General features: G+C 41.9%; 1 protein-coding gene across 1 annotated transcript in view; it reads left to right on the top strand.

Moving 5' to 3' along the window:
* Positions 1–17,051, top strand: part of cep131 (centrosomal protein 131) — a 34,067-nt gene that overhangs the window by 9,855 nt on the left and 7,161 nt on the right. Inside the window, exons 8-21 of the mRNA XM_084079205.1 lie at positions 210–327; positions 488–613; positions 1,060–1,252; positions 1,384–1,481; positions 1,772–1,951; positions 2,238–2,429; positions 3,131–3,268; positions 3,541–3,666; positions 3,855–3,971; positions 7,030–7,132; positions 10,591–10,792; positions 12,052–12,159; positions 14,341–14,458; positions 15,426–15,500. Of these exons, the coding sequence (XP_083935331.1) occupies positions 210–327; positions 488–613; positions 1,060–1,252; positions 1,384–1,481; positions 1,772–1,951; positions 2,238–2,429; positions 3,131–3,268; positions 3,541–3,666; positions 3,855–3,971; positions 7,030–7,132; positions 10,591–10,792; positions 12,052–12,159; positions 14,341–14,458; positions 15,426–15,500 (1,894 nt within the window). The remainder of the gene's footprint in view (positions 1–209; positions 328–487; positions 614–1,059; positions 1,253–1,383; positions 1,482–1,771; positions 1,952–2,237; positions 2,430–3,130; positions 3,269–3,540; positions 3,667–3,854; positions 3,972–7,029; positions 7,133–10,590; positions 10,793–12,051; positions 12,160–14,340; positions 14,459–15,425; positions 15,501–17,051) is intronic.

Raw genomic sequence — 17,051 nt, 5'->3', positions numbered from 1 at the left:
AGCTATTTAACACTTATTTTAACCAAAGTAAATCACTTACCCTACCTTTAGGTTAACATTCACAACTGAAATGCATAATGACACCTCCATACAATATGTATGAATATCTTTCAGACCATACATTTCACAGGCTTATGAATAGAAACCCTATTTTGTGTGTGTTTACATTACTATTATATTGCATACAACTGTTATCTGTGTAATTTCAGGTTCATTCAGCAGGTGAACAAGGCAGCAGTGACCATCCAGCGCTGGTACAAACGCCACGCCAGGAGACGACATACCAGCCACGCAGTGCTCAAACGCATCCTTGATACCAAGAAAAAGGTTCCCATCTCACTTCCACCTTCCTCACCTCTCACATCAAACTTAGTTACCTTTTTTTCAGTGGAAAATACAAAATGTTTGTCCTTATATATGTGTTCTCTTGTTGCATCTTCTTCTTTCATGACCTTTTTCTCTGTGTCTTCTCTGTCTTTTCTTGAAGGAACGGGAACAGAGAGCAGAGGAGGAAGGATGCCTAGAGCAGCAACAGAAAAAGAAGAAGAAAGAGGAGGACAGGAAACAGGTCCGTGAAGAAAAGGCTCGTCTGGCCCGCCTCGCTGCCATCCAGGTAGTCAGCACGTCAGTCCACGCAGGGCCACAGTACTCTCATTCTGTCAAAAGACATCTTTTAGCCGGAAACACAATTATGTAACTCAGTGACTCAACCTTTTTCATTTGAGGGACACCCAGTTTGACATGTTATAGTGACCATTATTTGATACAATTTACAATTTACAATGTCCCAGAGATTTTTAATCTCTGGGACCCCAATCTTTACTGTTAAATTGGCAGTGTTCATTTAACTCCTGAGAGTGTACACATGGAACCAAATGTACCCTTACAAGTCCATTTGGTTTCATTTGTACACTTTCAGAGTTACAAACCCAAAAGGGTCTATTTGGACCACCTGATGTTCCTCACACACCAGTATCCCAATGTTTTCCTCAATGTCGCTGCTGTCTTAGCAGACTCAAATTTAACAGCCCACTGTCTCTCTCTGGTGGCGTGTTGTAGGAGCTGCAGCAGAAGAGAGCCCAGAGAGCTGCCGAGGTCCAGCAAATTGCCGATGAGGAGCTAGAGAGGCACCGTCAGAGCAGCAAGGTGGGCCGCAGGAAACCCCCGAAGATCTCCCCCTCCAACCAAAGCCCCACCTCCCCGAGCAAGAACGGCCCTCCATCTCCCACCGATGTCAAAGCTAAGAACACAGGTCCATATTGCTTTTCTTCATGAGATCCTCCCAAGGATTTACTTACTACGATCGAGTCATCCTTAAAGATGATTGCAGATGAGATTGGCTGCAATACGTTAGCTCACCGGATGTGTTTCTTTCTCCCGCAGACACTAATGTGAACGTTGTTGCAGACCTGGGTGAAGTAACCAGCTTTAGAGCCACTTCTCCAGCTCTGTCCAATCGCAGAGGTTCCCAGTGCTCCCAGGTAGCTATTAATAGAAAATGTCCATCTCCAATCGTTTATGAGCACTGACCCAAAGGTTCATTTCACCCCCAAACCTCAAAGGCTAGTGGGCCGGTAAATACTGACCCGTCCCATCAAACCTTTCTCTTGAACAGAACAAAGCTTGCCTTATAGTATGTCTGCAATTTAGCCAGGAAAGATTTCAAGAAAAGGTTCACATTACTGTTAATCCGCTGATGGGAAAGTAATGATGGGCCCTTCTCAATTTACACACTCTGATTATGAATGGGTCTGTCATCTGTGTCCGCTAGGAAATCCTTCAGAGGTCAGTGAGTCTAGAGGACCAGCGTCAGGGTACTCTGTCCAGCAGGGCCCAGTCTAAGACCACCCTCAACGAGCTGCTGGACACCCTGAAGCTCCTGGAAGAAGAACCAGAGAGGCTGTCTGAGCCCAAGTGCTACCGCAAGGACAAATATGCGTGGATTGATGAGGTTCGTCTTCTTCTTGGTGAAATAGGCACAATGTACCTGGAAGTCGGTCTATGAAATCAATTAACTATGACATCAGGCTCCATATCGGGCTCCATATTTAATCTCCTTTGACTTCCAGTGTAAAATTTAATTTTTCTAAAGTTTGAATTGTCTGTAGGGTTTAGTTACCAAGAATTAAAATGTTAAATAATGTGCTTAACAATTCTTTGTTGACAGTCAGGATGAAACGTATAGAGAGAACTCGCTCTTGCTGTGACTGTAACGTGTATCTCTCTCTCTCGTCAAGGATGGAGACTCAAACTCTCTGACCACAGACAACTTGGAGCGCCACGGTCAGTTGATCCACAACCCCGCCCTGCAGGACGGAGGCGCCCTGCTGTCCGAAGCCAAGCTGCAGAGCATCATGAGCTTCCTGGACGAGATGGAGAAGTCTGAACAGGAGCGGCCGCGCTCTGTCACCTCAGGATCGCACAGAGAGGTGAGGGTCTCAGAGGTTGGCTTGCCACCGCCGGAGCACTTGTTGTCAAAAGCACAATAAAAATAACCAATCTACAAACTCACAACATGTTTTTTATTGTACATTTTTTCAGGCCTACAGTAGTATTTGCCTCTGTATTGGGAAATGAGTGTGCACAAAGAACTGATAAATAAATAAGAAATTCGTACCTTTTTGTATCGTTGTATATATATTGCAATAATAATGTGTGGACTTAGGTTCAGTGTTGCCAAGTACGCTTATTTACCGTGACCTTGAGCGTGTTTATTTCCAGAGTTGCCTTTTTTTGGGCTTCTTCAAAAACATTGGTGGCTTCTTTGGCAAATCTAACAAGCCAACATTTCTTTGATGTATACTATCCGTTCGTGGTAGGTTTGTGGGAGTGTGAATGAATGTCACATTGAGTGATAGACATTCTGCTCGCTAGTCAGTTATATTAAAGGGATTTAACTCACTCAAGTAGGCTATGTATGTAATATGTTATAATACATAACCAAAACAAACATTATTATACATAGTAATTATAATTATACATGCCTCTATTAGTTTCTATCAGCAATATATGGCTATATTGTTGGGCTTGTTTTGGCTTGTTTTTTCGAGGTTAGGTTGGCTTATTTCTCTTGTGAGAGTTGGCAACACTGCTTAGGCTGCCCGTTGAATGCTTCCCTTTCCATTGTCAGATGGTCTTGTCTGAGGAGGAGCTGACAGGGGTGGACCAGGCCTCAGCCACTGCTGCTGAGGTCACCGGCTCCATGATGAGACTCAAGCTGGAGTTGGAGGAGAAGAGACGTACCGTCAACATGCTGCAGACAGCACTGGTAGGACAGATGGGCATACATGCAAACACATTGTCACCTACAGTCACCCACTGGTTTATTGAGTTTATTTGGACTCAGCTTATCTTCCTGGGATTTGCACGTGACATACACGACCGTTACAGAAAATGGGTGTACATACTGTACAAACACATTGTCTATGAGCTTAGGATATCATGGTATAATTCCTCTCCTCTCCTCTCCTCTCCTCTCCTCTCCTCTCCTCTCCTCTCCTCTCCTCTCCTCTCCTCTCCTCTCCTCTCCTCTCCTCTCAGGCACAGCAGAGGGAGCTGACAGTGAGACATGTGAAGGAGACAGAGAAGGAGCTGAGCAGGAACTTCCAGCTCCAGAAGGAACAGTATGAAGGCACCATCCAGAGACACCTGACCTTCATCGACCAGGTAGAAACACACGCAAGATCAGATGGAGCTTTATTGATCCACGGGGGGAATTAGGAATGTTTTAGAAGCTGATATAGCGCAATGCACTGTTCACAAATCACTGTCAAATTAGACTATAAATGTGCGTCCAAGTGTTATCTCGTCTTCCACACACATTTTCTCAACACTTGTCCCCATTTTCTCTCCAGTTGATTGACGATAAGAAGGCTCTGACAGAGCGCTGTGAGGGCGTGGTTGCAGAACTGAAGCAGGTGGATCAGAAGTACAACAAAAAGATGTCCCAGATGCAGGAGCAGCACGAATTGGTACGCCTGCTTTTGGCCACCAGGGGGCACACTTGAGTCACTGAATGACCTAAAAGTGTTTGAAGAGAGCAGAGATGTGTGTGTGTGTGTGTGTGTGTGTGTGTGTGTGTGTGTGTGTGTGTGTGTGTGTGTGTGTGTGTGTGTGTGTGTGTGTGTGTGTGTGTGTGTGTGTGTGTGTGTGTGTGTGTGTGTGTGTGTGTGGGGTTGGGATCTCTTTCTGCAAATAACTTGTCTGCTTATACTTATACTGCTCATGTGACTGTATTTGCCCTCTTGCATTTCTGCTTTTGTCTAACTTCTCTCTCATCTTTTCTCTCTGTCGCCTCTCTTTCTATCTATATCTCTTTCTTTTCCTCCCTGTGCTTGTCTGTTGCGCCTCATGTCTTCTCGCTTTAGGTGTGGCAAATTCTGGGTCCCTTGTGCGAGGTAACATTTTTTCCCCCCCTAACCCACCCATCCCCATCATCAACCTCACTCTCATCATTCCACCTTTGCTTTTCTCTTCCATATTTGTTATTTTCATCCATCATGTCAGATCAGACAGGATAAACCATCTGATAAAAATGGGAGATCCTGGCACTGAAACCCTAAAAATGAATGAAATCCAATGACTTCCACGAAAATAGCGTTGTATATTTGTTATAGTTGGTGTGAACTCTGCCATCCACTTGACGATTTTTAAAACTATATAAACAGTGTGAACGGCCCTTAAGAAATGGTCTGCAATAATGTTGTAGTCAATGGACTAAACATGTCAGATGACTAATATGGACCTTTAAACCCTGTTAAATCTAATAATTTCCTTGGTGTACATTGTCACCTAATGATGCCACTTATTGTGCATCAATATTTAATTTAGCCCCCTGTTTGTGTTTCCCACAGTGTGCCATTTGACCTACAATGTAGGGGTGCAACTAAACTTTATTTTGATAGCGATTATTCTATCAATTACTTTTTTAATCAACAAATCAACCCGCACAAAATCGACTAAATTAATTAGCCTAATTAACCACTTTTTAAGCCATACTTTATTCTTTGTATATAACAGTCAAGCACAAAAATACCGATAATAGACAATCTACAAGGTCACATAGTGAATATAATTGAGTGTCGCGATGCATTGTGAGCAGGGGTCATCAACATGTCTGTCCACGGACATGTCACCTCTGATAGGAATGTGGAGCCTTTGCAGAAAACTGTTGTGACACTGCATTCAATTAAAATCCAGTCCATTAGTCACTCATCATGTACATAATTAGTTTTGACTCTGAAGTTTATTTTTTTGCTATTGTTCCATTGGCATGCCTTAGACTTTTCATCAGACTTTCTCATGTTTTGTTTGTCTAAAACCAAGGACCACAATGAATGGCAATAACTCACTGAGTTTGTTGTGTTTTTATCCTCGACGTTTCTGTGAGAAGCGTGTAATGTGTTTTTCTTGAATCATAACGTCTAATAAATCAAACCAAATCAAGCATAGAATACCTGTTAACCTTAATGGAAACAAACAAAAACATGTTTAGCTGGTAGAACTTTATCTCCTGTCCTCAAGTAACACGTTACATGCTTCTCACAGAAGCAGTAAACTTGAGAGTCAAAACAGACGTACAGATGTACATGATGAGTGATTAATGAAGAGTATGACAAGAACGAATTGAATACAGTGTCACAATAGTTTTATGCAAAGGCGCCTAACTTTGGTGAGAAATGGATAATGATTGTGGAGTGTTACTATAGTTGTCATTGTTATTATTGGACACTTTCAAACACTTCTCTCAACTGACAAAAATCAGCTTTACTTTTCCAGTTCTGCAGTCTTTTGCCTTGGTAGCAAATTGGCTCCTTCTGAACAGATGACGTGTCACCAGTTTTTGCTCTTTTCCTGCACCATTTTCACTGTGGTCCCTTGCATACCGTTGACTTTAATTGTTTAATTGTCTGACAACACCACATACACTCCTTTAATCCATTGTCTTTAAAACCATGAATATGGGCTATATTTTTATATATCTATAAATATTTTTCAAAATAAAAGTCTTGCCACACGTTTGTCCGTGTACGGTCATGTTAATGACCCCTTTGTGAGCTTGTAGATCATATATTTTCGGTATTTTGGAAAAATGTGAAATATTTCACCTATGCTCAAGCATGCTCAAAGACGAAAAACGTACTTAAATTACTTACGCCTTTGTGTTCCTTTCGGAACATAGGCCGCTGATGAATTGTTTCCACCCAAGATGAAAAAGGAAGAAAAGAAAAAGAAGATTTTATTATGACAATCTTTTATAATCGATGAATTAACTGTTGCACCCAAATGTACAGTATGTACTGTACATACTCCTGTTTCTCCTATAGGAGGAGGCTATGTGTAGGGACCAAGGCTGTTATTGTATGGATAGCAGTGGTGGAAAAAGTACTCAAATTCTTTACTTAAGTAAAAGTACCAATACTGCAATATAAAAATACTTTGTTACAAGTAAAAGTCCAAAAATAAAAATTTACTTGAGTAAAAGTACAAAAGTATTGGCATCAAAATGTACTTAAAGTACCAAAAGTAAAAGTACTAAATATTTGAAAATAGCCGATCTACAAGCTAACAACGCGTCGCGATGCGACGCGTTGTGAGCTTGTAGATCTGCCATTTACAAATAGCCTAGGTATAAAATAGGGCTAAAGTGGTTAATGTATGTTTCATTATATCACAGTTTATATCTGAAAAGTAACTAGTAACTAAAGTTTTCAAATAATTGTAGTGGAGTAAAACAATATTTGCCTATATATTTGCCAATATATTTGCCAAATATTTGCCAATATTTGCCTCTGAGATAGTGGAGTAGAAGTAAAAGTATTGGAAATTGGAAATACTCAAGTAAAGTACAAATACCTCAAAATTGTACTTAAGTAAATGTACTTAGTTACTTTCCACCACTGATGGATAGTCCTCATCACTGTAGTGTCATTTCACTGTAGTTTGTCCTTCCGTGTCCTTCCAAAACCACAACCCTAACCTGTCTTCTTCGCTCCCTCGCCTCCTTCCCTTGGCTCCCTCTCTCCACAGGAGATCAAGAAGTTAAAGGAACTAATGGGCGCCACAGAGAAAGTCCGCCGGGAGAAATGGATTGACGAGAAGACAAAGAAGATCAAAGAGATCACTGTCAAAGGTATCACTTTGAAAAACACGTTTTTTGCTTTGTAGAAAGAGCTCTAGTTAAGGCCTGCAGGAATTACCAGAGCTCTCTAAGCCTTCTATTTTACACTACCAGCAGCTCAAAACATGTGCTATATCACAAGACGTACGGTATTCTGTCTGTGTCTCAAAGCATGTGCTTTGTCTGTGCCTTCTGTAGTGTGTGTGTGTGTGTGTGTGTGTGTGTGTGTGTGTCTGTCTGTCTGTCTGTCTGTCTGTCTGTCTGTCTGTGTGTGTGTGTGTGTGTGTGTGTGTGTGTGTGTGTGTGTGTGTGTGCGTGTGCGTGTGCGTCTGCGTCTGTGTCTGTGTGTGTGTGTCTGGTTTAACCCATTGAGACCTGAAGCCGATTCTACATGTCTCCTAAATCCCAACAGTATTCTGAAAAACGTATGTTTCTATATCAGTGGTGCTCAATCTTTTTCATGTCAAGGACCCCCACAATTATGTATTTGGAGTTAAAAATGTTCGCTTTAAAAGTATTTATATTCAAAGATTTGCACACATTTTCACGATTTTTCAAAAATAGCAGATCTACAAGCTCGTAGCGCGGCACTCGGTGCCGCGCTATGAGCTTGTAGATCTGCTATTTTTAAATAGCCAAAGTGTAAAATAATGCTTTTTAGCTCAAATCTAAAAATGACACAGTTCCAGGTCTTAATGGGTTAATATTGTCACCCTAAAAAGAAAACCCTCCCAACACAAGAGTGTTTGTTGACATAGGCGGTTAACCTTGGCGTCAATGTTGTCAGTTACTGGGAAGTCGGAGGTCAAGAAATTTCTCAGAAAAGGGAATTTCAAGAAGGGAAAGTGTACCGGATTGCCTGGTTGAGTCATCATTATTAGGAAATGCGCCCATATGATTGCATGCTCATAAGTTACAATCAGTATGTCAGTTTACATGAGTTTAATATAGAAGGTTAAGAGAACGGGACTTAGGGTAACCGTGGGATAGGAATTGTTCGGTGGTTCTAAACCTTTTTTGAGCTCTGGGCCACTAGCATATTTCAGTTAAATGACTGTTACGTGCACGATTTAATTTGTTGCGCGTAGTAGCCTATCGTGCAACAAATTAAATCAAGCCCTTAATCCATTAAGACCCGAGGTCGATTCTACAAATATCTTCTAAATCCACAGTTTTCTGAAAAGCTTGTGTTGCTACAGTAGCTCAGTGATTCTCAAACCTTTTCATGTCAAGGACCCCCAAAATGATTTGTATTTGGCTGCCGACCCCCATCTCAAAATATTTTGTTCCAGAACCTCCAGAAGCAAAGATTTGAGAGAATGTTCGCTTAAGAATATAAATATATTGAAATATTTTCACAAATTTGCAAGATAAAAAATGTAAAAAAGCTCATAGTAGATCTGCTATTTTTGAATAGCCAACCAATGTGCTATATTTATATATAGCTAAAATCTAAAATGACACAGATGCTTTCCCGGTTTTAATGTGTAACCAGTCTTTATTTAATTTAGATCCTTTTCCCCTACAACACGCCCATATCGCCTCCCAACACAACAGTGGTCCCCAGGGTGATTCTTTGTCAGGTTGGTGGTCCCTGGTTCATAATCAGTTGAAAACCCCTGGCTTAGGACATACAAGGTTTCCACCCGACAGCGAAGATATACTCTGTGGTGCAACTGACGTCAGTACTTGAACGCAGCAAACGAAGCCAACCGTCTAATTAGAGACAGCGTCCAAATAAAGTTAAACATCATCTGTCCTTCTGGAAATATTTTCCACCGCTTTCCTTTTTGTCTCTTTATCAGCTACGGTTTCAGAGCAAAGCCTTTCATTTGTTTTAAATGCCAACCCATTTAAAACGAAAGTGAAACTTAAAGGCAAAATGACGATTAGTCACCCCATGGAGACTTGAATTCATGGATATTTTTTTGTTTTTGTCGCATTGGAGTGAACTATCCCTTTAACTGCGGTTTATGTAGAATATACAAAGCCGTAAGTTAGTTTAGTTAAATTTCACCCTTAAAAGTGCCTCCTGTTTTTATATGGATTTCGTGGCGTAGTGCCAATTTACTCATTTGTTTTTGCATTAATTAGACTAAGCACTAAGCCAGCATTCACAAAAAGGTCACTGGAATGATAACAGGAAAATAAATCATCTGTTACAAGGTCACCTTAGGACTAATTGGACTTAAGCCGGGTCAAAATCTTGGATTTCTATTATATTGATATTTGTAATTAGTAGGTGATAAGAAATGCTTGGTTAGTAATAAAAATGTCAAATTTTCAGTTCCTTCTCAGAGGACACTGAATGCAGGAAGTTGGCAAAATACATAACTAGTTCATGTAATGTGTAGGAAGTCTTAAAATGCTTCCATACACAAACAGAATCCTGCTTCTCAATATGCATGTTGTCTGTTGGGTTTGGGGGGAGGGGCTTAATTCATGCAAGAGCATGAATTTACATTTACATTGTTCCTTTGAAAACACTGAAAGATGATAAAGAAATTACACATTCGTGTAGGTGGGATTTAGAAAAAACACTTATACCAAACTGGACAAAACAAGCGACAGCAAAACATAACAAGAAATAGATCTGTGTGTCCCAGCAGAGAGAACCTTTGCGGTGTTCTGGTGTGTGTAGATAAATGTTCAGCTGCCTCTGGGGCTGATACATAAGCAGGGGAATACAATCCAGAGCAAATACCTTACCATATGGAACTATATGATTACTAATTCATGCCTCACTGGTGACTTGACTTCCTGCAGCAAGTGCAGATGCCAAGCAACCACTGCTAATAGGGGGGGGGGGGGGCAGTGTCCTCTAGTTTGAGGATTGTAAATGTTCATCTTTATCGGCAGCACAATTTATGGTTTTGCAATTGGGCTGTGCAAAATATATCGATATTATATTGATAACATAATGTGAGACTAGATATCGTCTGGATTGTTGTCTTTTCCTGGTTTTAATCACTTAAGCCCTATATGAAATGTGATGTAAGTGATTAGAATTTGTCAACAATGTTAAAATACATAGAACAAAAAGACGATCTGCACTCTCATAAAACGCTCATAACACCCCTCTTTCGGTGTCCCTCCCTCCATTTCCCACAATCCCTTCTGCAACTCCAAAGGTTGTAGAACCTTGAACTTTTGACAAATTTGACAAAATTATCAACACAAAATGATTTATCACAATACCGATAGAGGTGCAGTATTTGGTCAAAACTATCGTGATATTATATTTTGCCCTATTTTATAACACACAGCAGCGTTATCGGTACAGCCGGTGATAAAGGCCTAAAAAGGTGGGCTCAATGAAAAGGGACAACCCTCCACCATAACACTGGCTTTTACAGAGCTTTATTTCGCCAACTCAGTCTTAGGTGACTGCGTTTCCCCTCTCAGTGGAAACATGCGACATCTCGTCTTGAACTCAAGTTGACCACTGGTACACTGCCCCTCCCCCCCAGGTCTGGAGCCAGAGATTCAGAAGCTGATTTCCAAGCACAAGCAGGAGCTGAAGAAGCTGCGGACACTTCACGAGGCAGAGCTGCACCAGGCAGATGAAAGGGCGGCCCAGCGCTATGTTCGCCAGTGCGAGGAGCTCCGCCAGCAGCTGGACAGAGACAAGGAAGAGCAGTGCCAAAGGGAGAGGGACCTGGCCAAACAGAGGTAGCCACACATCAAGCATATTGGCCTGTTTCAGTGATTTTTTTCCCAGTTTGATATGCATTGGGCATCTGGCTCTGATCCCCTTTTGATAGACATTTATCTCTTGGAGCCCAATCTACACTGTACAATCCTGAGTGATAATTTAACTCTGAGCGTGTACAAATGGACCCGACCCGTAAAGGTCCATTTGGTTCCATTTGTACACTCTCAGAGGTCCCCGGACCCGATGTTGAGAACCAGTGGCCTATTTCACTTAAGTGCACACACATACGCACGTACGCACGCACGCACGCACGCACGCACGCACGCACGCACGCACACGCGCACGCGCACGCGCACACGCACACGCACACACACACACACACACACACACACACACACACACACACACACACACACACAAGCAGGCATGTGTGCAGCATGCACCGATAAACTGAGGGTCAGAGGCACACCAGCGAGCCACGCCAGCCATATGAATGTACACACATGCACCCAAACGGCTGAGAAAGAAGCCTAAAGCTGAAATGCAGAGTGCTTTGAAGTGAAAGACGGAACATGCCGTGGAAAGCTAACCAATCCCTGCAGAAGGAAGAAGCTTCCAGGTCTAAACCGTTCTTTTAAAACCAAACTGTGCGGTGCACCTCTGTGTGAAGCAGAGTGCTTTAGAGCCGGGGGATAGATGGCCTTCTCTCTCTCTCACTCTGTCTCTGTCCCTCTCTTTCTCTCTGTCTCTCTCTCTCTCTCTCTCTCTGCAACAGCTTGTTGTTCCTCACTCGCGTTTTTATGGCTATTTTCGGAGGCACTGGCTGCAGTCATGCGGCCAGTCCTGTGATATGAGAGAGAGAGAGAGAGAGAGAGAGAGAGAGAGAGAGAGAGAGAGAGAGAGAGAGAGAGAGAGAGAGAGAGAGAAGAGAAAGAGAAAGAGAGAGAGAGAGAGAGAGAGAGAGAGGGGGAGAGAGTGACAGACAAACCAGCCAACTGCTTTTGCCTTCTTTTAAAAAAGGCAAAAGCAGTACAGAAGAGTGGTCGACATTGGCCCTGTTTCCAGTGCAGATGGAGAAGTAACTGGTGACCTGGTTAGACTTCAGGCCTTGTGTAAATAGATGGGGGGATGATGATTTGATAAGCAAGTTAATATAATGTATATAATCATTATTTTTACCTATATGTTTGAGTGTACACCGGGCGAACGGTATCTTCACCGATATGTTTGAGTGTGCACATGCATGACGGTGCTCTGGTGTGTGTGCTCATCTCAGATATGAGAAGCAGCTCCAGGAGGAGGAGCTGTCCTTGCAGCAGCAGAGGAGGCGACTCTACAAGGAGGTGGCTGACGAGAAGGAGAGGCTGGCCCAGCTGGCTGCCAGGTAAGGAACAAAGACTGACATACAAACGCACACCCAACAGTGTATGACACTGTTTCTCAACGTCAGGCCCAGGGACCGTTACCGGTATGTATCTCTGCGAGTGTACACCCTTATGGGTCCATTTGGTTCCATTTGTACACTCTTTGAGTTTTGTCACAGACATGTTTGTCACAGGTGTGATACATTAATCAAGTGATGACACCCTGAACCCTCATATACTGTCATTCACTGATTGCTTTATGCCTGCTAGTCCATGGGCCAGGTGAGATCTCTGTACCATTAAAAGAGGCAAAACATATGTGGTATCATTTTGTTTGTCTGATATCCAGGAGTGATATCATGTGTGATAGCAGTTTCAGAAGAGCAGCTGAGTACCGTTTTATGGACATGATAATATAACAACAGACAGGCTGAATTATACTTCTGATAGCCATACCGGGCAAATCCAAGATGCCTGCCACTCTGAAACCGGGTACATCATAAACTTCTGAATTAAACATCATAGAATCATGAGTGATACCTCTTTTTATGGGTTAATGAGGATGTAGAAACCATTTAGACATTACTTTGAAGAGTCAGGAACTCTCAAACTCAAGATTGTACTCCAGTGCACAACTCAACTCAGGAAGACATGTAATTAACATGTAAATGAGGATCACACAACTAGACTTAACTTACAGATAACATACAATAAATTTAACCAGGGCTATTTTCAACTCAAGAAGAAGCAGATACAAGGTACAAGGCTCCTATTACATGCACAGCCTGCTGCTATATCTGGTGCAAAAGCTTGTTACTTCTGAAGATGCTGATGTAATGGTTCTTGTTTAGCCTTCCAAAAACACATCCCTTGTCCTATCTATCAGAAGCTTGGTACACAAAACCGCACACGGTTTGTGGACATACACAAGCTAGGCCTTGCTTTGGGAGAAAACATCTGTGAAAGTCTGGTTACACTACACGCATTTACAGGATGTGACACCGTGAGTGCCTTTGGTGGTCGTGGAAAACTGAATGCGCTGAGGTTATTGAAGAAAAACCCAGATTTTCAGGAGACATTCAAACAACTTGGCCAGACTTGGGATATTTCAACAGAGCTCTTAGACCAACTGCAGCAGTTCACTTGTTGCTGGTACTTGTCTCTGACCTCACCTCCAGTGACGTGAACGAGATCCGCTACCAGATTTTCTGTGCCAGGAGAGGGGAGGCAGATTCCAGTCAACTCCCACCATGTAAAGAATGTCTATCTCTCCATGCCCTCCGTGCCAATTACCAGACTAGAATATGGAGATGCTCTCTGCAGACTCACCCATCTGCACCAGATCCCATACAGACTGGATGCGCACAGCCCCTGTACCAGATGTAGTCCTTGAGTTTTTGGCTTGTAGATGTGCACGAGTGGACTATGCAAGCTTCCTAACTGCAGTTGTCTCAGCAATGGGTTGAGATGTACAGACCTCTGCTAACTCCAGAACTGTACAAACCAAGTACCTGTGAGGAAGATTCAATGCCTACTGATGAACAGGACAGTTTTCCGTACACAGTGTATTTGTACATTATTGTACAATGTACTGCAATAATAGCCCTATATTACTACATTATTGTGCAATACTTATTGTGCAAAACGTATTAGTGCTCCTACGCGATATGTGTCACATTTTCCCACTTACACAGTGCATGTGTGGACACGAATAAGATGACAGCCGTTCCCTCAGAGATCTCCATAAATGCCCATATCAGTCGGATTGGCGGTGCAACGTAGGTGTGAACCTCTAGTTAGATATAAGTGCCGAAAACAAGTAATCAGCTGCTATTTTGAGATTGTTGCTATCATATAATTTCATAAACTACAGACATGTAGCAATACAAAAATCACATGCAACCTTTGCAACCTTTTCCCTCTAATGGTGCCGATATCTAAAAATGAGGGGTCTGGCCAATGGAAGGAAGGTCTATGACCAAAAGCTTGCAATAACAAATACAAAATCAGATTTTTGCATATTTGAGAGCCTTTATTTGTTCATTTGGTTTCCGATTGTCTCCAGCACCTCACCTAAGTTTGCTGGCAGATGAGCGGTGTATTTTTCACTATTCACTCTCTCAGAGTTAAACTGATATATATATGGAAGAAAGTCGAGAATCACTGGTGTATGATGTACTAAGGCCTGTTCTCCTCCGTAGGCAGCGAGCAGAGCTGGAGGAGCTGCGGAGGCATTTGGAGGACAACAGCTCTGTCGCCGGCCGAGCCCTCAGAGAGGAGCTGGACAAGAGCAGAGAGGAGCAGGAGAGGAGACACCAGGTAAAACTAAACAATACAAAGACATGCCTTATTGATATAGTGAAATGGAGCGAAAGGAAGCAGTTCCCTTTAGGTTTTATTTTATTTTTTACTATCTCCATAATGTACTCGTTGCCAATTCCTCATGTGTACTGTGGTCTTTGTCACCGCTAAACCCCCTCCACTGTTGTTCTTGGGGTGGGTGTAGAGTAGACCATTTGGCTCCTAATTCAATCATTTATCTGGGGACCCCCTGGAAACCCCTCAACCCCACCTTGAGAATCAGTGGTGTAGACCAGTGGTTCTTAACCTGTGGGTCGGGACCCCCATGGGGGTCCCCACATGATTTATGGGGGGTCCCCGAATGACAGTGAAGTGACTTTTAAGACCTTTTTAATACCTAAAAAGAAAATAAGGGGAAAAAAGAAAAGACCATTACTGCATCAAAAGTAATCAACAAACTATACTATACTATACTATACTATACTATAGGCAAAATTTGTGAAAATAGCCGATCGCGAGGCGTTGTTGGCTTGTAATATTTATCTGAAACCGAGTCAAACTAAATTGAATGCCTCACCTCCTACATTCCAAGTGCTTATCAGGGTGGGGGGATGATTATTTGGGGGTCCCCAGTTCAAATATTATTATTTTGGGGGCCCCCAGTTCAAATATGATTATTTTGGGGGGTCACGACCTGAAAAGGTTGAGAACCACTGGTGTAGACAACCACGTATCCTCAGATACACATGCATGCTCCAGTCTCTTCTTTTCACCTGATATCGAGGCATTTCACCATGCTTGTCCCTTTGAGTGTCACATTGCCACGCATTGTGAACTTGTAAATTGGCTATTGTCTGCGCACAGCACTGTCATTCGACAAATAATAAGGCTTATGGCTGTGCAGGAACAAGTGGTGGTCAGATGCTTGGTTTAGTGGGTAGTAGAACTCTTTTAGACTAATTGAGTATATTTTATGTGTGACTAGGTGGAGATGAAAGCTTTACGAGAACGGCTGGAGATTGAAAAGCAAACCTGGGAGGAAAACTACATGAAGAAAGAGGTTTGTGCATGTGATGTGCCATATCAATTTGTGTGTCTGCACTTGGCCAGTCAATTACATCCAGTAACCATTCATTTATGTAAATGTGCAATTTCTTAGGCCCAGGTTCAAATAATCCCCATTTAATAGACATTGAGCTGAATTACAACCATGCACTGAGTATCCAATGTGCAGTGCACTCTTCCATCACATGCGAGGCATAATGAATGGTGATCAGGTCATTGTTGAGAAATAAACCCTGACAGGGTGATTAGACTTTAGTCTTTGTCACCCTGAAGGAGTTTATTTCCCAACAATGGCCTACTCACCATTCATTATCCCGCTTATTACATGGCTACTTAATACATACATTAATGAATTGAAACAAAATGTAACAACAAAACAATTTAAAATAATTTAATTGCTTACGGTAAAGCAAGATATTGTCCACTAGATGTGTGTCCAGTAACAGTTAGGCTTGCAAAACTCCAGTAGGAAGTGTTGATCAAATATGAATCAATATTATGTTGCTGCATTGCTTATTTCTCACCTCAAATATTTGTAAAACATTCTTTAGTATACTGTTCAGCTGTAAAATGTAAAATTGTGTATTTGTTTCATGGCTGCCTTGTTGACTATTGCAAAAACAAGCATCACAGATTGATATATTAATTGGTTGATTCAGATGCATTGTCTCCATCAGTCTGTTATTCACAGCAGTGGCCATTATTGAAAGATAATAGACTGTTGAATTCAGTTATTGAACCAAGCTTGGTTGATATCAGAATCAACCAAGCTGTGTAATAAAAGCACAGATAATTTGCCAGCATCCCCTGTAATAGTAATAGTTCACGGCGCTCATATTGATATGAACAGTTGAGTATTGTTACTTCCACAGGTGTTACCAATGACAAGACATTCATTAAAGCTCTGTTCCATTTAGTATAGCAGAGCCTTTCTAGTGAGCCATCGTGCACAATAGCACCACCCTGACTTTGACCAGTTTGACCAGAATGTAATACAACATCTTTGGCTCCTGGCCTTCCGGCCTGGCAGAGATAATTAGTATCACTGGGAAGGAAGTAACATTACACTATTCATGTCAATAATACCTGCCAAGAAAACATTCTATTGGGTAGAACCCTCTGCGTGCACAGTGCGTTCTCCCATGTGCAGATCACTCTCCCCTCAAATTATCAGATGACTCTAAGCATCTACTATACTAAGAAAGGATTTATTGATCCCCAGAGGGAAAGTCAGCTATCATAACAGCAACAGCAGTTAGAATGAAACATGGGAGAGGCACAGTTAAGAGTCAAGAACCAAACAAAATACAAAATAAATAATAAATAGATATCTGCACTGGATCTTTGAATGAGAATATATGAATGTATCTATTGCCACTGAATATATGAAATGAATATATAATTGAGTATAATGTTTATCCGCAATGGGTGGATATAGGTATGGATGTCTATTGATGCTAATGCAGTGCTACTGACACATTACTGCAGTGTCTTAAGAAGGCTTTGGTAACTTATATTACTGGGGTAAATATTGAGCATAGTATTT

Source organism: Gymnoscopelus microlampas, assembly GCF_963454915.1.
Source record: "Gymnoscopelus microlampas genome assembly, chromosome: 14".
Classification (NCBI taxonomy): Eukaryota; Metazoa; Chordata; class Actinopteri; order Myctophiformes; family Myctophidae; genus Gymnoscopelus; species Gymnoscopelus microlampas.
Note: the sequence above shows the minus strand (reverse complement) of the source record. Positions and strands in the feature narration are given on the sequence as shown.